Consider the following 18,801-nt stretch of genomic DNA (forward strand, 5'->3'; position numbering starts at 1 on the left):
CAAGAAACAATGACCACCTCTGCAGATGTGCCGACATCATGGTTGGTACTGACTTGCTCGGGCCGAAGATGGCCACTAGAGGCTGATGGTCAGTAATCAGTGTAAAGCGTTTGCTATAAAAGGTATTGATGAGACTTCTTGACCCCCCCCAGACTAAGCTCAAACCCTCAGAGGATTTGGGCACAATTTTGCTCAGCTCTGTTCAAAGATCTGGAGGCAAATGCAATAGGCCTTTCAGAGCCATCCTTCATTTTGTGAGGAATTACGGCACTGATTCCATATGGCGATGCATCACAGGCTGGACACAATGGCAGATCAGGGTTGTAGCGCTTCAGTACCTTCTTTGAAATCAGTTGCTTTGCTGCCCTAAACGCCTGTTCACAGGACTTTGTCCATCTCCACACGGTTTTCACTTGCAACTGTTCAATGGACCACATGTGACCACACTAATCGATTGAGTCTTTATAGAACTTACATTGTTCTTTGTTCACTTGGAGCCCAATCTTTGAGAGCCTCTTTAAGACTCTCAAGATTGGACAAATGAGCATGTTCGTCACGTCCTGTAACAAGGATATCATTGAGATAGCACTGGGGTCCGGGAACGTCTTGAACTTGATCAATGGCTCTCTGCCATACAGTTGGAACAGACGCAACTCCAAAAAACAGGCGGTTTTATTGGAAGAGAGCATTGTTGTAGATTTCTTGATGATTCTTCTAACTCCATTTGCAGGTAAGCCTATTTTAGAGAAATGCTGGCCTCCAGCCGACGAGGCAAAGTTATCTTCTATCCGGGGTAGCGGATACTGGTCTACCTAGAGCACTGGATTTATGCTCACTTTGTAGTCTCCACAGATTCGTAAAGCACCTCCCTTCTTTACGCCCGGCACAAAGGGCGTGGCCCACACTGACCAATCCACCTTTGTCAAGATACCTTGGTCCTCAAGATGCCAGAGCTTTGCTTCTGCCTTTGGCCGCAATGCGAAAGGGAGGTTGGGTTTTGTGGAATTTTGGTTGAAAACAGTGTCCTTTAAAGCTACTTTGGCTTTACTTTGTGCCAGGGTTCCAATTCAGTCTTGAAAAACTGGTGCGAAGCGTTCGTCAGTTGTTCTGGTGTAGGTTGAGTGCTTTCGTTAGACATCTCTCTTTGAAGTCTCAGTGTTCTGATAACCTGCGCAATTTGGCCATGTATTCGGTTATAAACTCATCCTTCTCTTGATTTCTGTTATGGAATCTAAAGCTTTCTGCAATGACCAGAGGTTTAGGGTTTAAATGATCTTGCAGCACCTTCACAATTTTCTTTTAAGGCTTACTTGCTCGTTTGTGAGGTGACATGAAATTACGAAGTAAATTATAGGTCTTTGCACCCCATCACATTGAGTAGCACAGCCACTTTCCCATTGTTTTCAATTTATTTATATATATATATATATATATATATATATATATATATATATAAAATGTATAGAGAGAGAGAGAGAGAGAAAGCAAGAGAAAGAGAGGAATAAAGAGAGAAAGAGAAAAAGAAAAAGCGGTAGAGAAAGAGAGAGAGAGAGTGAAAGAGAAAGAAAAAGAGAAAGAGAGACAGACAGAGAGAAAGAGAGTGACAGAGACAGACAGAGAGAAAGAGAGTGAAAGAGAAAGAGAAAGAGAGAAAAGGAGAAAGAGAAAGAAAGAGAAAAAAAGAGAAAGAGAGAAAGAAAGAGAAAAAAAGAGAAAGACTAAGAGTAAGAGACACAGAGAGAGAGACACACACAGAGACACAGAGAGAGAGAGAGAAAGAGAAAGAGACAGACAGACAGACAGACAGAAATAGAGTGAAAGAGAGAGAGAAAGAAATAGAGAAAGAGTGACAGACACAGAGAGACAGAGACAGAGAGAAAGAGACAGAGAGAGAGACAGAGAGAGAGAAAGATGGTGAGAGAGAGAGAAAGAAAGAGAAAGAGAGAGAGAGAGGGACAGACAGACAGACAGACAGAAAGAGAGAGAAAGAGAAAAAGAGAGACAGACAGACAGAAAGACAGGGAAAGACTAAAAAAGGAGAGAAAAAAAGAGAAGAAAAAGAAAAAAAGAGAAAAATAAATAGAAAAAAGAAAAAGAAAAAATTAAAAAAAGAGAAAAAATAAAGAGAGAAAAAAAATAAGAAAAAAAGAGAGAAAGAAAAAGAGGGAAAAAAGAGAAAAAAAGAAAAAAAAGAGACAGAGACAGAGACACAGAGAGAGACACAGAGAGAGAGAGACACAGAGCGATAGCGAGACAGAGAGACACACAGAGAGATAGAGAGGCAGAGAGAGAGAGAGAGAGATAGAGAGAAAAATACACACACAGAGACACAGAGAGAGACACAGAGAGACACACAGAGACAGAGAGAGAAAGAGAAAAAGACAGAGAGAGAGACAGACAGAGATAAAGAGAGAAAAAAAGAAAGAGAAAAAAAGAAAAAGAGAAAAAGAAAGAGAAAAAGAGAAAAAAGAAAGTGAAAGAGAGAAAGAGAGAAAAAGAGTAAGAGTAAAAGACACACACACACAAAGAGAAAGAGAGAGACACAAAGAGACATAGAGAGACACACAGAGCGAGAGAGACACAGAGAGAGAGAGAGACAGAGAGACGCACACAGAGAGACAGAGAGAGAGAGACACAGAGAGAGAGAGAGAGAGACAGAGAAAGAGAGAGAGACAGACAGAGAAAAAGAGAAAGAAAAAGAGAGAAAGAGTAAAAAAGAGAAGAAAAAGAAAGAGAAAAAAGAGAGAAAAAAAGAGAAAAAAGGAGAGAAAAAAAGAGAGAAAAAAAGAGAAAAAGAGTAAGAGACACAGAGAGAGACAGACACAGAGAGAGAGAGAGAGAGAGACAGAGAGAGGGAGAGAGTGAGAGAGAGAGAGACTTGGATGGGGGTTTTGGAGTTTGTAAGAGACCCATGATATATAGAACATTTAATGTTCCCATTTCACATCAATGGTGACCCGCAGAATAGAAAAGAAAATCCCCTGATTATTCATGGATGAAAATGTGTTAGGGGCCGACTATTCACGCTGTCATTTTTTTAAACGGTCTTTAATAAATTTACCTTCCATCAAAGGTTTGCAGTGTTGACGATGAGCATCACCACTTAGTAGCTCACCTTTTTAGCATTTTTTGTTTGACTTGCAGGGTCTTGTGAAAAAACACTTCTGTGCAGTTAAAACAGCTTACAGTTGCTTCTCCTTTCCTCAGTATTTGTTTCCAGTTAGGTTTTTGTAGTCAGCATGTTTTGTCTGGCAGTGCCTCTTGATATTGTATTCTTGTCCTTGGAAGCAATGTCCCTCACAACGCTTTTTGGATTCACAGTCATCATGTCGGAAATGGGGCGAGCTAAATTTCTGACAGAAAGCCAAGGGAAAGGGGGCCAAAGAGCTACTCCCATCATCTGGTCGAATAGTGAATGTTTTTCTTTCCAAATTTAATTTAATACTGCGATTAACATTACTAGCGAGCCACAAATTATTTACTGTATGACAGCGGGAGGGACCAGTAAAAATGTGATCATGGGCCGGACTTTGGACATTGCTGGCTTAGTTCAATGCTTCGCAATTATTTTCTGTCATGCCTCCCCAGGAAGAAGAAAAACCTCTCACGACCATGTCAAACCATAGGGTACCAAAGAATCGAAATGATATAAAATCACTTAAACATAACTCAAACTGAACATCAACACTAACTCAAGAGCACAGAATTAAAAAATAATAACCTGCGAAACAAAAATTGCAGATTTTTTATAATCCAAAATGATGTCTGTATTAATGGCCGCAATTAGCACGTCTTGCAATACGTACACCGCTTTTTGAAGCAGGATTTGAGGCAGGAGCGAGCAACTCTCAGCTCCTGCTCAATTACCATATTTTCACGACCATAAGGTGCACATTAGAGTCTTAGGTGTTGTTCAAATTGTGCGGCACAGCCTATTGTCCAGTGCGCCCAGTGTCTCATGTAAGTCTGTGGACACAGACCAGCTCAGTGGTCTTCGGGTTAGGCGCCAGTTCAGAGACTGGGAGGTCAAAGGTTTAAGCCTTGGTCGTTTCAAGACGTAAATCGTTTTTGGTGGAATACAATGGTTTTGTGAGATCGTTCACATTTTCAACTTAATGTGACATGTATGCAAACTCCTGTGACTTTTATGCCTGCTCCTGTGTTCGCCGGTTCGCAGACGCACTCAAGGCTGCACATCTATCAATTTAAAAGTTATTCTTATCAACTTGGTGCTTTCATTTTATGATACGGTGTAATTACAATACAATACAACTTTTACTTATATCTGTACATTCGAGGAAACTGTGCGGGTCAGATGTATCGACATTTCGTTCTGTATACACGTGTACTAGAATGACAATAAAGTAGATCTGAATCTGAATCTGAATGAATTCTTCCACCTGTACCAGGACTATAGTGGCGCAGAAATCTTACGGCTAATTACAATAAAGAATGGATTGTTGACACTTGGGCGGGACTGGGACATGACTCTGACAGTGAAGAAAGCGAAATTTCTAATGGAGATTTAGCGAAGCCTTCTGGTCAGAAACAGAGGATGAGGATTTTGAGTTACCGTATTTTCCGCACTATAAGGCGCACCTAAAAGTCTAAATTTTTTTCAAAAGCTGACCATGCGCCTTATAACACAGTGCGCCTTATATCTGGCTCAATATTAAATTCGCAAGGTCTCGCAACTACGAGAAACAGCCGCCGACTCCATTTTTCGCGCTGTGCATACTGGGAAATATTAAACAACGATTCTCTTTCATACGTGCGGGGAGACAGCGCCGGGCGACATACGCCACCATCTGTCAGTGGATCGTAAATGCATGGGCTGATATATCAGTCTCAACTGTGGTCCGAGCTTTCAAGAAGACGGGAATTGTCCCCGAACAGCCAGACAACATCAGCGACACTGACTCAATTAATGACGACCTTGATGAAACGGAGCCGGACGTGTTGGATGGCCCATTCACTGAGATGGTCGATTCGAACACTGCAGAAGAAGAATTCGAGGGATTCGTCGATGAGGAGCTTATAGAGTGATCTTTGTTTTTCTTTTGTGTGTTTACGTTTTACATTTTACAGTTATTATGTTATTGCTTTATTGTTATTGTTTTGCACTTGTTGTTTTTGCACATTACGAGTGTCACTTTATTGCGATTGCACTAACGTTTCATTTAAAATAACAGTATCAGACGTTTTTTTTTTTTGCGTGTTGACCAAATGGAGGAAAAGTAACATGATATGCCTTGATGTTGTTCAAAGATGTTAAAGATGTGTCACGAAAATGCTTTACCTCAGAGAAAATAATAAAACGGCTGTTTATTTATTTTGGGAGTGAATGGAGTTGTGGAAAGCTTGTTTGTTAACAATAAAGTTTGACCATTTTGAATGTTTTGTTGACATTCCCTTTAGCGTGGCAACATCTAGAGGTTTCATAACGTAACTACATTCTCTACTGTAGTCAAGTCAAGTCACATTTATTTACCGTAAATAGCCCTTAATCACAAAAATGTCTCGAAGGACTGCACAGGATTACAATTACAAAATTGCACAATTACCTGATCTTAAACCAGCATGCACTTATAGCGCCTTATAATGGGGTGCGTCTTATGTATGGCAAAAGTTTTAAAATATATCATTCATTGAAGGTGCGCCTTATAATACGGTATGTTACGGAGTACAGGTAAAAATGTGAGTGCAAAAAAAACAGAAAAATACCAAATCCGGCTCATCATCGTGATTAGGGTGTCATGTCTTTTTTTTTAAATTTATATTTCTTCTTTTTTATGTTTATTATATATTAAGTACACATTTATGGTCTTTAATGTTGTTTAGATACACATTTTCTTAATATTTTATGTATTTTTAATGGGTGGAATGGATTAAAATACTTACCATTGTTTCCTATTGGAAAAAAAATTTCGGCATTCAACCAAATCAGTACTCAACCAACAACTTGGACCGCATTATGGTTGAGGACCGAGGTACCACTGTACATGCAAATTTTTCTACCGATAAGTATTTTAAAACATATATATCTGAGAAATGAAATTTAGTTCATAGGATTTTTTAAAAATGTGCAATCATTGCTTAAACAAAAGTAGGCAGGTATATACATTTGGGCACCCCAACATAAAAAATTACATCAATATTTGGTAGATCCTGATCTTGCAGAAATAACAGCCTCTAAAATCTTCCTATAGCTTCCAATGAGGGTCTGGATTCTGGTTGAAGGTACTTTTGACCATTCTTCTTTACAAACCATCTCCATTTCAGTCAGGTTTGATGGTTTCAAAGCATGGACAGCCTGCTTTAAACCACACTACAGATTTTCAATCATATTCAGGTCTGGTGACTGAGATGGCCATTCCAGAACATTGTACTTGTTCCTATGCATGAATGCCTTAGTAGAATTTGAGCGGTGTTTGGGGTCATTGTCTTGTTGAAATATCCAGCCCCGGCGCAACTTCAGCTGTCACTGATTCTAGAACATTGTTCGCAAGAATCTGCCGATACTGACTGGAATCTATGCGACCTTCAATTTTAACAAGATTGCCAGAAACTGCACTGGCCACACAGCCCAACAGAATGATGGAACCACCACCAAATTTTACTGTGAGTAGCAAGTGTTTGTCTTAGAATGGTGCGTTCTTTTTCCGACATGCATACTGCCCCTTGTTATAGAAAAGAATAGAATATGCCTTTATTGTCATTGTTACAACATGGGATATATTGTGACAACGAAATTGGACGACTCCAGTTCCACATTTTACAGTGAGAATAAGGAAACAAAGAGATGAAGGAACAAAGAACATGTTTTAACGGTCTTTGTTGTAAATAGACTTTGCTTCCTCCGGAGGGGGGTGATGAGGGGGGTGAGGGACAAACAGAGATGGGGGATCAAACTGGATGTTTGATCTTAAAGTACACACAGTCAAGTGTTTTTCCCGAATTGCTCAGTCCACGTATTGAATGGATTTGGAAAGTACAGTCCATAAACATGCCCGATTAAAGTCGCCGGCGACGATAAAAGCTCCGTTGGGGTGTGCAAGCTGCTGTTAATTGATAGCAGCGGGCAGGAGATTTAGCACTATGCTAACATTAGCATCCAGTGAACGTTAGCGGTGGAACGTAAACAGCAAGCACAATGACCACAGTTAGCTCTCCCGGTAGATAGAAGATAGAAGGGTCTGCACTATACTGCTAGAAACTCCATATCGAGTGAGCAGTGTGTGTCAATGATTCGGCTGTTATTGTAGCGCGTAGTCTGTCTTTCTTCGCGCCGGTGAAGCGTGCGTCCTGCTAGTTGTAATGCGGCGTTGGGAAAGCCAAGACTACGTGATGACAAAATACTCCAATTCCGGACGTTGTTGGGGGCGATCCGCAGCTCAAATTCACTCATTGTGGACGATGGATCTGGCGTTGTTTCGGAACATGCTTGGGAGCGCTGGTCTGTGTGGTCGCCTTCTTAGCCCAGACCCGACTGGCAGCCTTTTCCTTTTGCTCCGTCGTTGTCGGCAGGCAGATCACCCAGGGAGATCCGGTGGTCTCTGTATATCCCTCGAGATGTTGTGGATGTTATTGTATATGCGAAGGGAGTCGAAGGGAAAATATGAGGGATAAGGGGACACTGAAAAACAGAAGACGAACTGGAGCCGGTGAAGCCGCAGCGTTTGCACGCGCCGCCATCTTGAAAAATGTTATGTCCAAATAACTAAATTTTAGTTTCATCAGTCCACAGCACTGTAATCCAAAATGAAGCTGGCTTGTCCAAATGTGCTTTATCATACCTCAAGCGACTGTTTGTGGCATGTGCGCAGAAAAGGCTTCTGCCGCATTACTCTCCCATACAGAATCTCCTTGTGCAAAGTGCGCTGAATAGTGGAACGATGTGCTGTGACACCATCTGCAGCAAGATCATGTTGTAGGTCTTCCGAGCTAGTCTATGTGATGAGTTTGATTGTTTTTACCATCCTTCGCCTCTGCTTATCTGAGATTTTTCTTGGCCTGCCACTCCGGGCCTTAACTAGAACTGTGCCTGTAGTCCATTTTTCACACTATGTTCCTCACAGTGGAAACTGACAGCTGAAATTTCTGAGATAGCTTTTTGTACCCTTCCCCTAAACCATGATGTTGAACAATCTTTGTTTTTGGGTCATTTGACAGTTGTTCTGAGGCTCCCATGATGCCATTCCTCAGAGAAGATGCAAAGAGGAGAACACCTTACAACTGGCCGCCTGAAATACCCTTTCTCATGATCGGCTTCACCTGTGTATGTAGGTCAAGGGTCAATGAGCTTATCAAACAAAATTTGTGTTCCAATAATTAGTGCTAAAGGTATTCAAATCAATAAAACAACAAGGGTGCCCAAATGTATGCACCTGCCTACTTTTGTTTAAGTAATTTTGAACACTTTCTGTAAATCCTATGAACTTAATTTGACTTCTCAGATACCACTTTGTTTGTCTTCTATATGATTTATTTAACTGAAATTGCTGATCCGAACAACCAATGATTTATAAAGGAAGATCTTGAAAATGATCATGGGTGCTCAAACTTTTGCATACGATTGTAGTCCTCGCAATGACACAGAGCGTGCACGGTGCTCTGTTCATATCTTAACTTGCACTGGCTCATGTTGTGGCACTCTAAATAAAAAAAAAACACGTATTAACAACACTTTTGAGTTTCGGATTGATCCGAGTGAAGAACAGAATTTGAAGAGTATTTCTGAAATCCTGAACATACCTGGGATGTATCTGTAATGCAAGTATGAGTGCAAATTATTATCAACAGCCATGTATTGATTGCTTGAATTGCAGTTTAAAAAAGAATATTTTCATTTATAGAAGAATGAGAACCCATTTTAAGTTAATGCAGCATGTCCAAAAGCCGGCCTGGGGCCTTGTTATGGCCCATGATCAAATTTTTACTGGCCTGCGTCCTGTCATAAAATAAATTATGTGTAGCTGCCAGTAATGTTGACCGCAGTATAAAATGAATTCGTACCCAAAAAATAAAAATAAAATTGTTTCGCCAGATGTTGGCCACCTTGCCCTAACCTTTCTGAGAATTTTATCCCACCCCATTTCCGACATGGTGACTGTAAATAAAAAAACGAAAGTTGATTGTGAGGGGTGCTGCTCCCAGAACAAGGGGAAATTTGAGTATTTTTTTCACCAAAATCCAAAACTGCGTCTGCCTAATTTGCCAAGAGACTGTGGCTATTTTCAAAGAATACAATATCAAAAGGCCTTGACAGACGAAACATGCTGACTACAAAAAGCTAACTGAAAACAAACGCTGTGAAAAGATGAAGCAACTGGAAGCCGTTTAATGGCACAGCAGCGCTTTTTGTCGAGACCCTGCGAGTCAAATGAAAATGCGACTAGGCGAGCTACAAGGTTGCGACGCTGCTCGCCAAGCACTGCAAACCTTTCAGAGATGGTAAACTGCTCAAAGAATGCTAGGATGAATATTGGCCATTTACACATTTTCCACTTACCAAATCTGGCTGTTATCTAAAGGGTTGGGACTCCCCAGAGTTAAAGTGAAGGTGTTTTTATGTGTTATAAAGTATTTGTCGTAAGCAGTGAAGTAATAATAATAAAAATAATAATAATTTCCTTTGTATTGTCATTCTTTGTAACAATGTACACAGAACGAAATGTCGATACACCTGACCCGTTGTAGCGAGCCGATGCAGCCGCAGCCCACAGAGGGCGCCGCCATTTTACCAATTAGGTATGACTCGGCCGAGGCGCGAACCAGCGACCTCCCAGTCTCAAAGCGGGCACACTACCATCTAGGCTACTGAGCTGGTAATGGTGTTCTGTTCAATCCCTGGCTGTGACATTTTTAATAGTGATTTTATACGGTTTTATGAATGGCAAGAGATGAAAGAAAGGGTCATAGCTTTTATTGATATCTAATTAAAGGGCATCTAAATGTTATACCTGTCACTTTACAGGACCTAGACAAATATACCGTATTTTCTTACCCATTAGGCACACTGTTTTAAAAGGCGCACTCTCCTTGGTTTTCATTTTTTTTTTGTCGGCTCATATGGCGCACTGGTCTATTAGACACGAGTCTCAAGTGACTGCCTTGAAAAGGCGCGGTGTGTGATAGGGCGCGGCTTACATTTTAAATTAAATCAGAGACTTTTGAGTGCGCCCTGTGGGCGTGAAAATACGGTATCTGTAATCAATATTTCAGAAAAATTAGGCGATACTGGATTATTTCCTTTTTTATTATGTTTTGGAAACGTGACACCAAAAGCTTAGGATTTTAAGCCTGTATATTGAAACACTGTACATGGAGTACACATACCTTAGGATGGCATTGGATGATGGCAAACAGTGTCTCATGGATAGCCAAAAATGCTGACTGGTAAACAGGTGAAATCAAACGATCAAGCGGCACAGCCTGAAGCGCTCCTAGGACCAAAACTACGTGATGGGGGTTAGTGATGAGACCTTCGCCCTGGCGCAGCAGTGTTGTCATAGCTTGCACGGTAGGAATGGTGAAAGTTGCTGTCATGCCCACATCTTGACTGGAAGATCGAACAGAAAACTGCAAATCAAAAGATGGATGGTTACAGTATAACATTTAAATCCATTTTTGTATAATTTTTTTTAATAAAAAATTGGCGCGTCTTTGGACAGCTTTTTGGTCTTCGCCATGTTACAAGTTAAACGACCTGAAACAGGTGCATCGGATTCAGGATGATAAATGGAGTGCAGGTGGACTTCTAATAGGCAGACTAACAGGTCTTTCGGGGTCGGAATTCTAGATGGTACACAGGTGTTCAAATACTTATTTGCAGCTGTATTACACAAATAAATTGTTAAATCATGCATTGTGATTTCTGTATTTTTCTTTTTAGTTTATCTCTGTCACAGTGGCCATGCACCTACGATAAAAATTTCAGACCCCTCGATGATTTCTAAGTGGGAGAAATAGCAAAATAGCAGGGTATTCAAATACTTATTGTCTTCACTGTGAATAAAATATTAACTTTTAACAGGTCAACAGAAAAGGCAAACCCGCACCTGTAAGAGTGACGTGTGGAAATGTTTCAAATTGATAAGTCGAAAATGAAACAGAAACCTGAGTTGGCTTCGCTGAATGGAGTCAATGTGGCGTTTATATTTTCTACGAGAGCAGAAAGACAGGCACCACGAAAATGAGCAGGCATTTAGGCAATTGTGGTGGCAAAGAGGATTTTGGTCAAAAATCTGAATTATCAATTGTAAAGAATATTCTGCTTCTGAAATTGCCATTTTAATTACTGTCCGAGGCTTTAATCATTTCCCTTGTTTCACAGAAATAAAGACCAGGAAACAAGGCTGCAATCTCCAAAACCATCGGCATGGCCAGGCAGCTTTTCTTCTGAACATTTTGGAAGCTAATTTTGTTTTTTAGTGTTTGAATTCTTTTGTATTAAACCGAGCTATTGCTTTTTATTTACCGTATTTTCCGCACTATAAGGCGCACCTAAAAGTCTTAATTTTTTTCAAAAGCTGACCATGCGCCTTATAAAACAGTGCGCCTTATTTATGGATCAATATTAAATTTGCAAGGTCTCGCAACTTACGCAACAGCAGCCGACTCGATTATCCCCCGAACGTGGAGTAGTCCGCGGTGTATGCTGGGATTTATATACCGGCGTTTCATTGGCTAACCAATGTGTCAATCATTATTTGAATCGATGGCTAAAGTTATTCGGAGCCTCGGATTGGCTACAGGGCCAAAACAAACCCTGCAATTGGCCGAAAGAGATGTGTCAATCATCCGTTAAATCGATCACTATTGGCTGAAGTTATTCGGAGCCTCGGATACGCTAGAGGGCCAAAACAAACCCTGCAATTGGCCGAAAAAGATGACTGAATAGCAAGCTTGCTAAACAACGCCATAAAGAAACATGTTTCAATAGTCTGTATCCGTAAATATTTTACTCTCCTGGATTTACTACACTCACGGTTGTAAGAAGACCATGATTGCGTATCATTATTGAACGTGAGAACTTAGGTGAGTTATGCGGCTTTATATTTTCCCGGTATCTTGTTTTAGAACGATCTTGATGTTGCTGTGATGAGTTGAGTGAATTAAACTCAATTCCAAGTGTTTATTGTCATATGAACAGTAAAGTTGCGAGCGAAAAAGAAAATAGAAAGTAAGGAATGGTTGGCATTTCTTGAATTCCAAGACTTTAACCTTCCGAATGATATTTGGAACGATGCATTTGAGTGACATCGTACGGACACCGCCACCGCACGTGTCTACGACATGTATTTGCTTCTTTGCAAGCTTTGGGAATGTTAAGGGGGTAATCAGTTTGACTGAATCATCTGACTGTTTTGTCGACGTTCTCATTGTAGCGCCTTATAATCCGGTGCGCCTTATCTATGGAAGATATAGGACCAAAAACTATTTTTTGGGGGTGCGCCCTATAACCCGGTGCGCCCTATAGTGCGGAAAATACGGTAAATACAGTGGTGTTTGTTCTTGGTTTTTTTTTTCCATTGTTTGAGTCATTTGTAATTATTAGTAAATTTATTTTTACGCATGGTTAACTTAGTTTTTTTATTAGTGGTCCCAACACGTTATTTTTGATCTTATTTAATCAATTAGTAACGTTATATTCTATCTAGATCATCTATTTGTATACTAAGTTAAATTACTCCTTACAGCAGGCCTGTTCTTTGTGATTTTTTTATTCTAAAAACATGTTCCTGAAAATGTTTATTTTTTTCAAATTCAATGCTTCTTAAAGCAAGTTGTTTGTGCGGGTTTTGATGCAAAAATGTAAATAAAGAATGCTATTCTTTATTCATTATGGAGTTTGTTTGTTCGCTTGCTCTTTGATAATTTCCTTAGATTTTTAATTCTCAGGATATAGAAATAACAATTTCATCTATCTTGTCTCGTTTATTTGCATAAATCTTTTTGAAGCCTAGTGGGCTGCTGTATTTCTCCGCCTGATTAGGCAAGTGCGCATCAAGATATCTCTTTCGCTCCAGTTATCTGGCCTCTTGTTCTGCGTCCTAGCGTTATTTCATTGTTGAAATGCATTTATCATGTTTATTGAACTATGTATATTATTTTAGTCTTAGTCTTTTTTCTGACCAAAATACAACAAGATAATATGATACAAAGAAGTTACAGGCCATGAAATTTTCATAAAGTAAAGTATTGAAACTTAAAGATCCCAAGTCCTTACAAATAAAATAAGTTAATTATTCGGGTCCAGGTTTGATCATTTTTAGGCTCGACCTTTTTCCTTAATGCACATATGCTTTACGGCAATTTTTTTATTTGTTGGCAGCATCGCGTAAATATTTTACACGGTTGGATTCACTACACTAACGGAAGTAAGGAGACCATTGTTGCGCATTACCATCGAAGGTGATGCCTGCAAGACGACGTCTTTGGTGAGCTACCTCGGCTTTATATTTTTGGTTATCTATCCCAAGATGGCGGCGCACATGGATGCTGCGGCTTGTTGCTCTCCAGCTAATCTTCTATTTATTATCGTTTTCTTGTCTTTTTTGCTTTCTTTTTTGGACACATGCGTGGCCAATAACACTTATATTTGGGAGGAACTTATTAAATTTCGACTTTTCGGGCACTTTTTATACCACCTTTGATATCCCGGGCGAGCTACAAAGAGATTCGGGATCTCCGTGGTCGGCAACCCCACTTAAGTGTGCGAAGCCGAAGGAGCCACATCGGCAACACGACAGAGAAGGACACGAAGATGTGCTTAATTCCACCATTATTTCTTCATCGATCTTGCCGGTCAACCGACGCCTGAAACTCAACACGCCCGACCGGCGACATCTTGTGGCGATCTCTACAAAGACTTCAGCTAAGTTAAACGATTCAGCAAATTTGGTCTTTTAAATATTAGATCGCTTGCTCCTAAAGCTTTACTTGTTGATAATATTATTCGTGATTACAAACTTAACTTGGTCTATGTGAAACTTGGTTGAAACCGGATGAGTTTTTACCGTTAAATGAGGCTTCTCCTCAAGACTACGTGAGCAGCCATGTAGCACGCTCTTTGAAGAAGGGTGGCGTGTCGCGCTAATTTCTGAAAAAACACTCAAATTTACTCCTCGTACCTCTAATAATTATAAGGTGTTCGAGGCTCTTATTATGCGGTCCTCTCTATTGTCAATTTATGTAGTAACTATTTATCGCGCACCAGGGCCATACGCAGCTTTCTTAGATGAATTCGCTGATCTTTTGTCTGACCTAGTGACCTATGCAGACAAAATAATAATTATGGGGGACTTTAACATTCATATGAACTCCCCACTCAGTTCACTTACTGTTGTTTTTCGGTCTCTAATTGATACATTTGGTTTAAATCAACTGGTTGATTTGCCAACTCATAAAGATGGAAACACGCTAGACTTGGTCCTGACTCAAGGAGTTTCAAACTCAAACATGACGGTGTTACCGTGTACTACCGTTATTTCTGATCATTATTTAGTCACATTCGAGGTGCTAGCTAAATGTAGTACTAAAAAAGCTGAAGGACTTAGCGGACGCAATATAAGCGCTGGCACAATTTCTGAGCTCTCTGATCTTCTTTCATGAGCAGTTGCGTCCTTTCCTTCATACAAAGAATCTATCGACTCACTCATGAATAAGTTTAATGCTACCCTGGATTCAGTAGCGTCCAGGATTCAGTAGCGCCCTGGATTCAGTAGCGCCCATACGGCTTAAATCACGACTTAAAAGACGCACGCCTTGGTTTACTGATGAAACTAGATCCCTTAAACAAGAATGCAGGAGATCTAAAAGAAAATGGCGCGCTACCAAGCTTGAGGTTCTCCATCAAACCTGGTGTGACAGCTTCTAAAAGTATAAAGCAGCCCTTGCCTCTGCAAAATCAGCCTACCTTTCGAAGGTGATTGCGTCACAAAAGAACAACCTCAAAATCCTTTTCGACACTGTAGCATCGCTTACAAGGCAATAGATTATGCCAGATAGTTCTACCCATTCAGCCCATGACTTTATGGTCTTCTTTAATAAGAAGATTCAATGCATACAGGAAGAAATTTCTAAAGACAGTGTTTTTACATCACATAATAAAGGGCTGAAATCTATCGATGCACGACATAGTGGCTGTCCAGGGAATTTGTCCCGATTTAGTGAACTGTCACTCGATAGTCTTAAACAGGTGGTGAATAAGGCCAAACAGACGACTTGCCTGTTCGACCCGCTTCCGGGTTTGCTTATTAAAGGTCTTTTTGGTTTCTAAATATTATAAACATATCACTCTCCTCAGGTGTAGATCCAGTGGCGTTTAAGTCCTCTGTTATCAAACCTATACTGAAACGACCCAACCTTGATCCAGAAATCTTATGTAATTATAGACCTGTGTCAAACCTACCGTTTCTTTCTAAAGTACTTGAAAAAGTAGTGGCACAGCAGCTGAATGATTTCATATCCTAGAACAATCTTTTTGAATCAATGCAATCAGGATTCAGGGCTTACCACTCTACTGAGAAAGCTCTGATTAAGGTAACCAATGATCTCCTATTGGCAATGGACTCTGGCGCTGCATCACTTTTGCTGCTGCTGGACCTTAGTGCTGCTTTTGACACAGTGGACCATAATATGTTACTAGAACGGTTGGAAAAATGGATTGGTCTCTCAGGAAGCGTCCTCTCATGGTTCAGATCCTACCTCTCAGATAGGACGCACGGTGTTAAATATGGCGAAATGACATCTGAGCCCTTTAGTGTTACCTTTGGTGTTCCGCAGGGTTCAGTACTTGCCCCCCTTCTTTTCAGCATTTACATGCTTCCATTACGTGATAAGTATAATATCAGTTTCCACTGCTACGCAGATGACACTCAACTATATCTTCCGTTGGAGGAATCTGCCACACTAAATTGTGGAAATTTGGAGGCCTGGCTCACGGGGATAAAAGAGTGGATATCACTCAATTTCTTGCGTCTTAACTCTGAAAAGTCCGAAGTGTTAGTTATTGGTCCATCTAAATACCATGACTTATTCTAAAAAACTGCTGTGAACATTGACAAATGTCAAATCACACAGAGTGACTCAGTTAAAAATTTAGGTGTCATATTTGACCCCTAGCTGTCCTTTCAAACACATGTGTAGAAAATTACTAGAACCGCTTTCTTCCATCTTTGCAACATTGCTAAAATTCGTCCTATGCTGTCTCAGTCGGATACGGAGATTATAATTTACGCGTTTGTTACCTCCCGTCTCGATTACTGTAATGCACTACTCTCCGGTCTCCCGAAGTCCAGAAACAAGAGTCTTCAACTGGTACAAAATGCTGCAGCGAGGCTTTTTACTTGGACAAAAAAGTCCGATCACATCACGCCGATTTTGGCTAACCTGCATTGGCTCCCTGTTAGCCTAAGATGTGATTTCAAGGTTCTCTTAGTATTATATAAAATATTACAAGGACTTGCTCCCTCATATCTTTCAGATCTGATTTCCCCCTATGTTCCGGTTCCTAAAGCGCCGGTCTACTGGTGATCCCAAGAGCCAAGAAGTGTTCCGCAGGTTCGAGAGCGTCCTCCATCCGGGCACCGGAGCTGTGGAATGCTCTTCCCCCCGAGATCCGATCTGCAACCTCAGTGGAAATGATTTAATCTAAGCTTAAAACACACTTCTACACTATAGCATATGAATAACCTATACTTTTTGTGGACAATATCTCTGTATTATTTGTAATTGCAACATCCTTTGCCTGGTAATCCTGAAAGGGGGATACCAAATGTGCGGTCCTATCTCAAGGTTTCTTCATTTTCCTCATGTTGAGGTTTTTGAGTTTTTCCTTGCCCTCATGTTGTTTCCAGTTCAGGAGATGGTGTAAAAATAGTCTGAAATAATAGTCTGTGCAATAACCTGTGCAGCCCTTTGAGACTCTTTGTGATTAAGGGCTATACAAATAAAAATGACTTGACTTGACTTCAATCTTGTTTCAGACTGATCGTGATGTTTCTGTAAAGAGTATATTTTTCAAATAGTCATCATATCTTGAATCCCAAGAGTTTAAGTTTCCCAATGATATGTGAAATTACGTATTTCAGTGACTGGTGACATCGAACAGACACATATTTGCTTGTCAACAGACCAACGAACCGCCAGCGGGCCGTCATAATGTTATGGTGTTCAAAGGTTTGTCTAACCTATCGGACTGTTTTTTTTTAACGTTTATACTGTAGCACCTTGTTGTCCAGTCTATGGAGAATATATGAGAGAAGACTATTTTCGGGGGGTGCAGCATATAACCCAATACACCCTATGGTGCAGAATTTACATTAACTTTCAACTTTTTAAGGACACCTCAACCTACGCAACCCATCTTTACAAAAAATAACCAATGAATTTACACAATACGTGTGTTTTTTGCTTACCACCATTGCAGACAGGATTTGGGGTACAATGAACCACAGAGTTTTCAAGCAAGGTGCTGGTAACTGACAGAAGCACAATAACTTCACAATGATGACGACAGCCAGTACTTCCTGGAGTAAATACAAGGTTAGATGAGATAACCAGTAACTTGTGAGATACTATATACTCAAAGGTCACAATTGCGAGTACTGTACACTTGCACAACAGAACCTTACCATTTAAAGGGTTCCTAAATCTTAAAGCAAGTTAAATTCAAGACATTTAAGAATTTTTAATGCATTGTGAAAACAAATTTAAGACCAAGGCACCCAAAATAATTTTGAAAAATAAAAACCACAAATATTTCTAGCACACAATACATCGTGCTTAGTACACATTACCTGGCACAGGTTTTGGCTGTTGCGAAAAACGTTCATCAGACAGCCACTTCTCATTAAATTGGCACTTTAACATAGTCCAAAGTAAACGTTTTATTCACAAGTTGCTATGAGTGTTGAGGGCATACTTAAGAGATGAGTCTATGGTGAAAACCCAGACTGAAACCAAATTACCGTTTTAATAGTTCTTTCAGTGTGGTCACGCGATGTTGCCACGAAAGTAAATTGGTGAATTCTTTAATAAAGGCAATTGATAAATGTCACTAAATCTATTAGTTCAAACAAATATAAATCGTAATAATGTGTTCACATTTTTAAGACTTTTAAAAATTGGATTCAAGAAATTTTATTGCCAGTTAAGGCCTTATTTTTAGAATAATGAATTCAATGCCTTCTAAGACTTTGCAAGAATCTGTGGGAACCCTGTATTATGAGTGATCAACCAAAAATAGTACAGCTATCCAAATACATAATCAAAAAATGGAAAATAAACAGAGCAAAGCACAGCCTAAAAAATTGTACAACAGCGCGAACAATATTCACTCTGGCATTTTCACTTAAGTAAAATATTTATATATCAAAGTAAAATGTTCCGTTGTCTTGCAGATCTTTTTTTTCATCTTTAATAAAAATATTGAGTGCACAATATTTGTCCAAATACCCAAAAAAAAGAGTTTTGTTTTTCCTCTCCGTCAATGTCAGTCATTGCAAAAACAAAAAATGAAGAGGATAAGCGGTGCAGCTAATGAGATGAGAAATTCAAACCTTGTAATTTCCCGAGCTAAGCTTGCAAATGTCCAACCCATCTTTGATCACTGTCAGCAACATGTTAAACTGAGAGGGACTGCTTTTCTCCAGCAGGTTGTGCAGCAATTTTTGTATGGCTGGCTCAACTTCATGCATGTCAGATGAGGATAGCCATGAAGCTAAATGGAAATGTACAAAATTAATAATTAAATGTTTTTTTTACACACCATGCAACAACAGAAAATGTGGTGTT

General features: G+C 39.9%; 1 protein-coding gene across 5 annotated transcripts in view; it reads right to left on the reverse strand.

The window, feature by feature from the left end:
- Positions 1-18,801, reverse strand: part of urb2 (URB2 ribosome biogenesis homolog) — a 41,747-nt gene that overhangs the window by 15,029 nt on the left and 7,917 nt on the right. For all 5 annotated transcript variants that reach the window (XM_088334836.1, XM_088334838.1, XM_088334835.1 and 2 more), the window contains 3 exons: positions 18,567-18,727; positions 17,424-17,534; positions 10,339-10,581 (listed from right to left, as the gene is read on the reverse strand). In XM_088334836.1, coding sequence (XP_088190962.1) covers positions 10,339-10,581; positions 17,424-17,534; positions 18,567-18,727 — 515 coding nt within the window. The remainder of the gene's footprint in view (positions 1-10,338; positions 10,582-17,423; positions 17,535-18,566; positions 18,728-18,801) is intronic.

This window comes from Urocampus carinirostris, chromosome 4, assembly GCF_059441175.1.
Source record: "Urocampus carinirostris isolate Australia breed hairy pipefish chromosome 4, RoL_Ucar_1.0, whole genome shotgun sequence".
NCBI lineage: Eukaryota > Metazoa > Chordata > Actinopteri > Syngnathiformes > Syngnathidae > Urocampus > Urocampus carinirostris.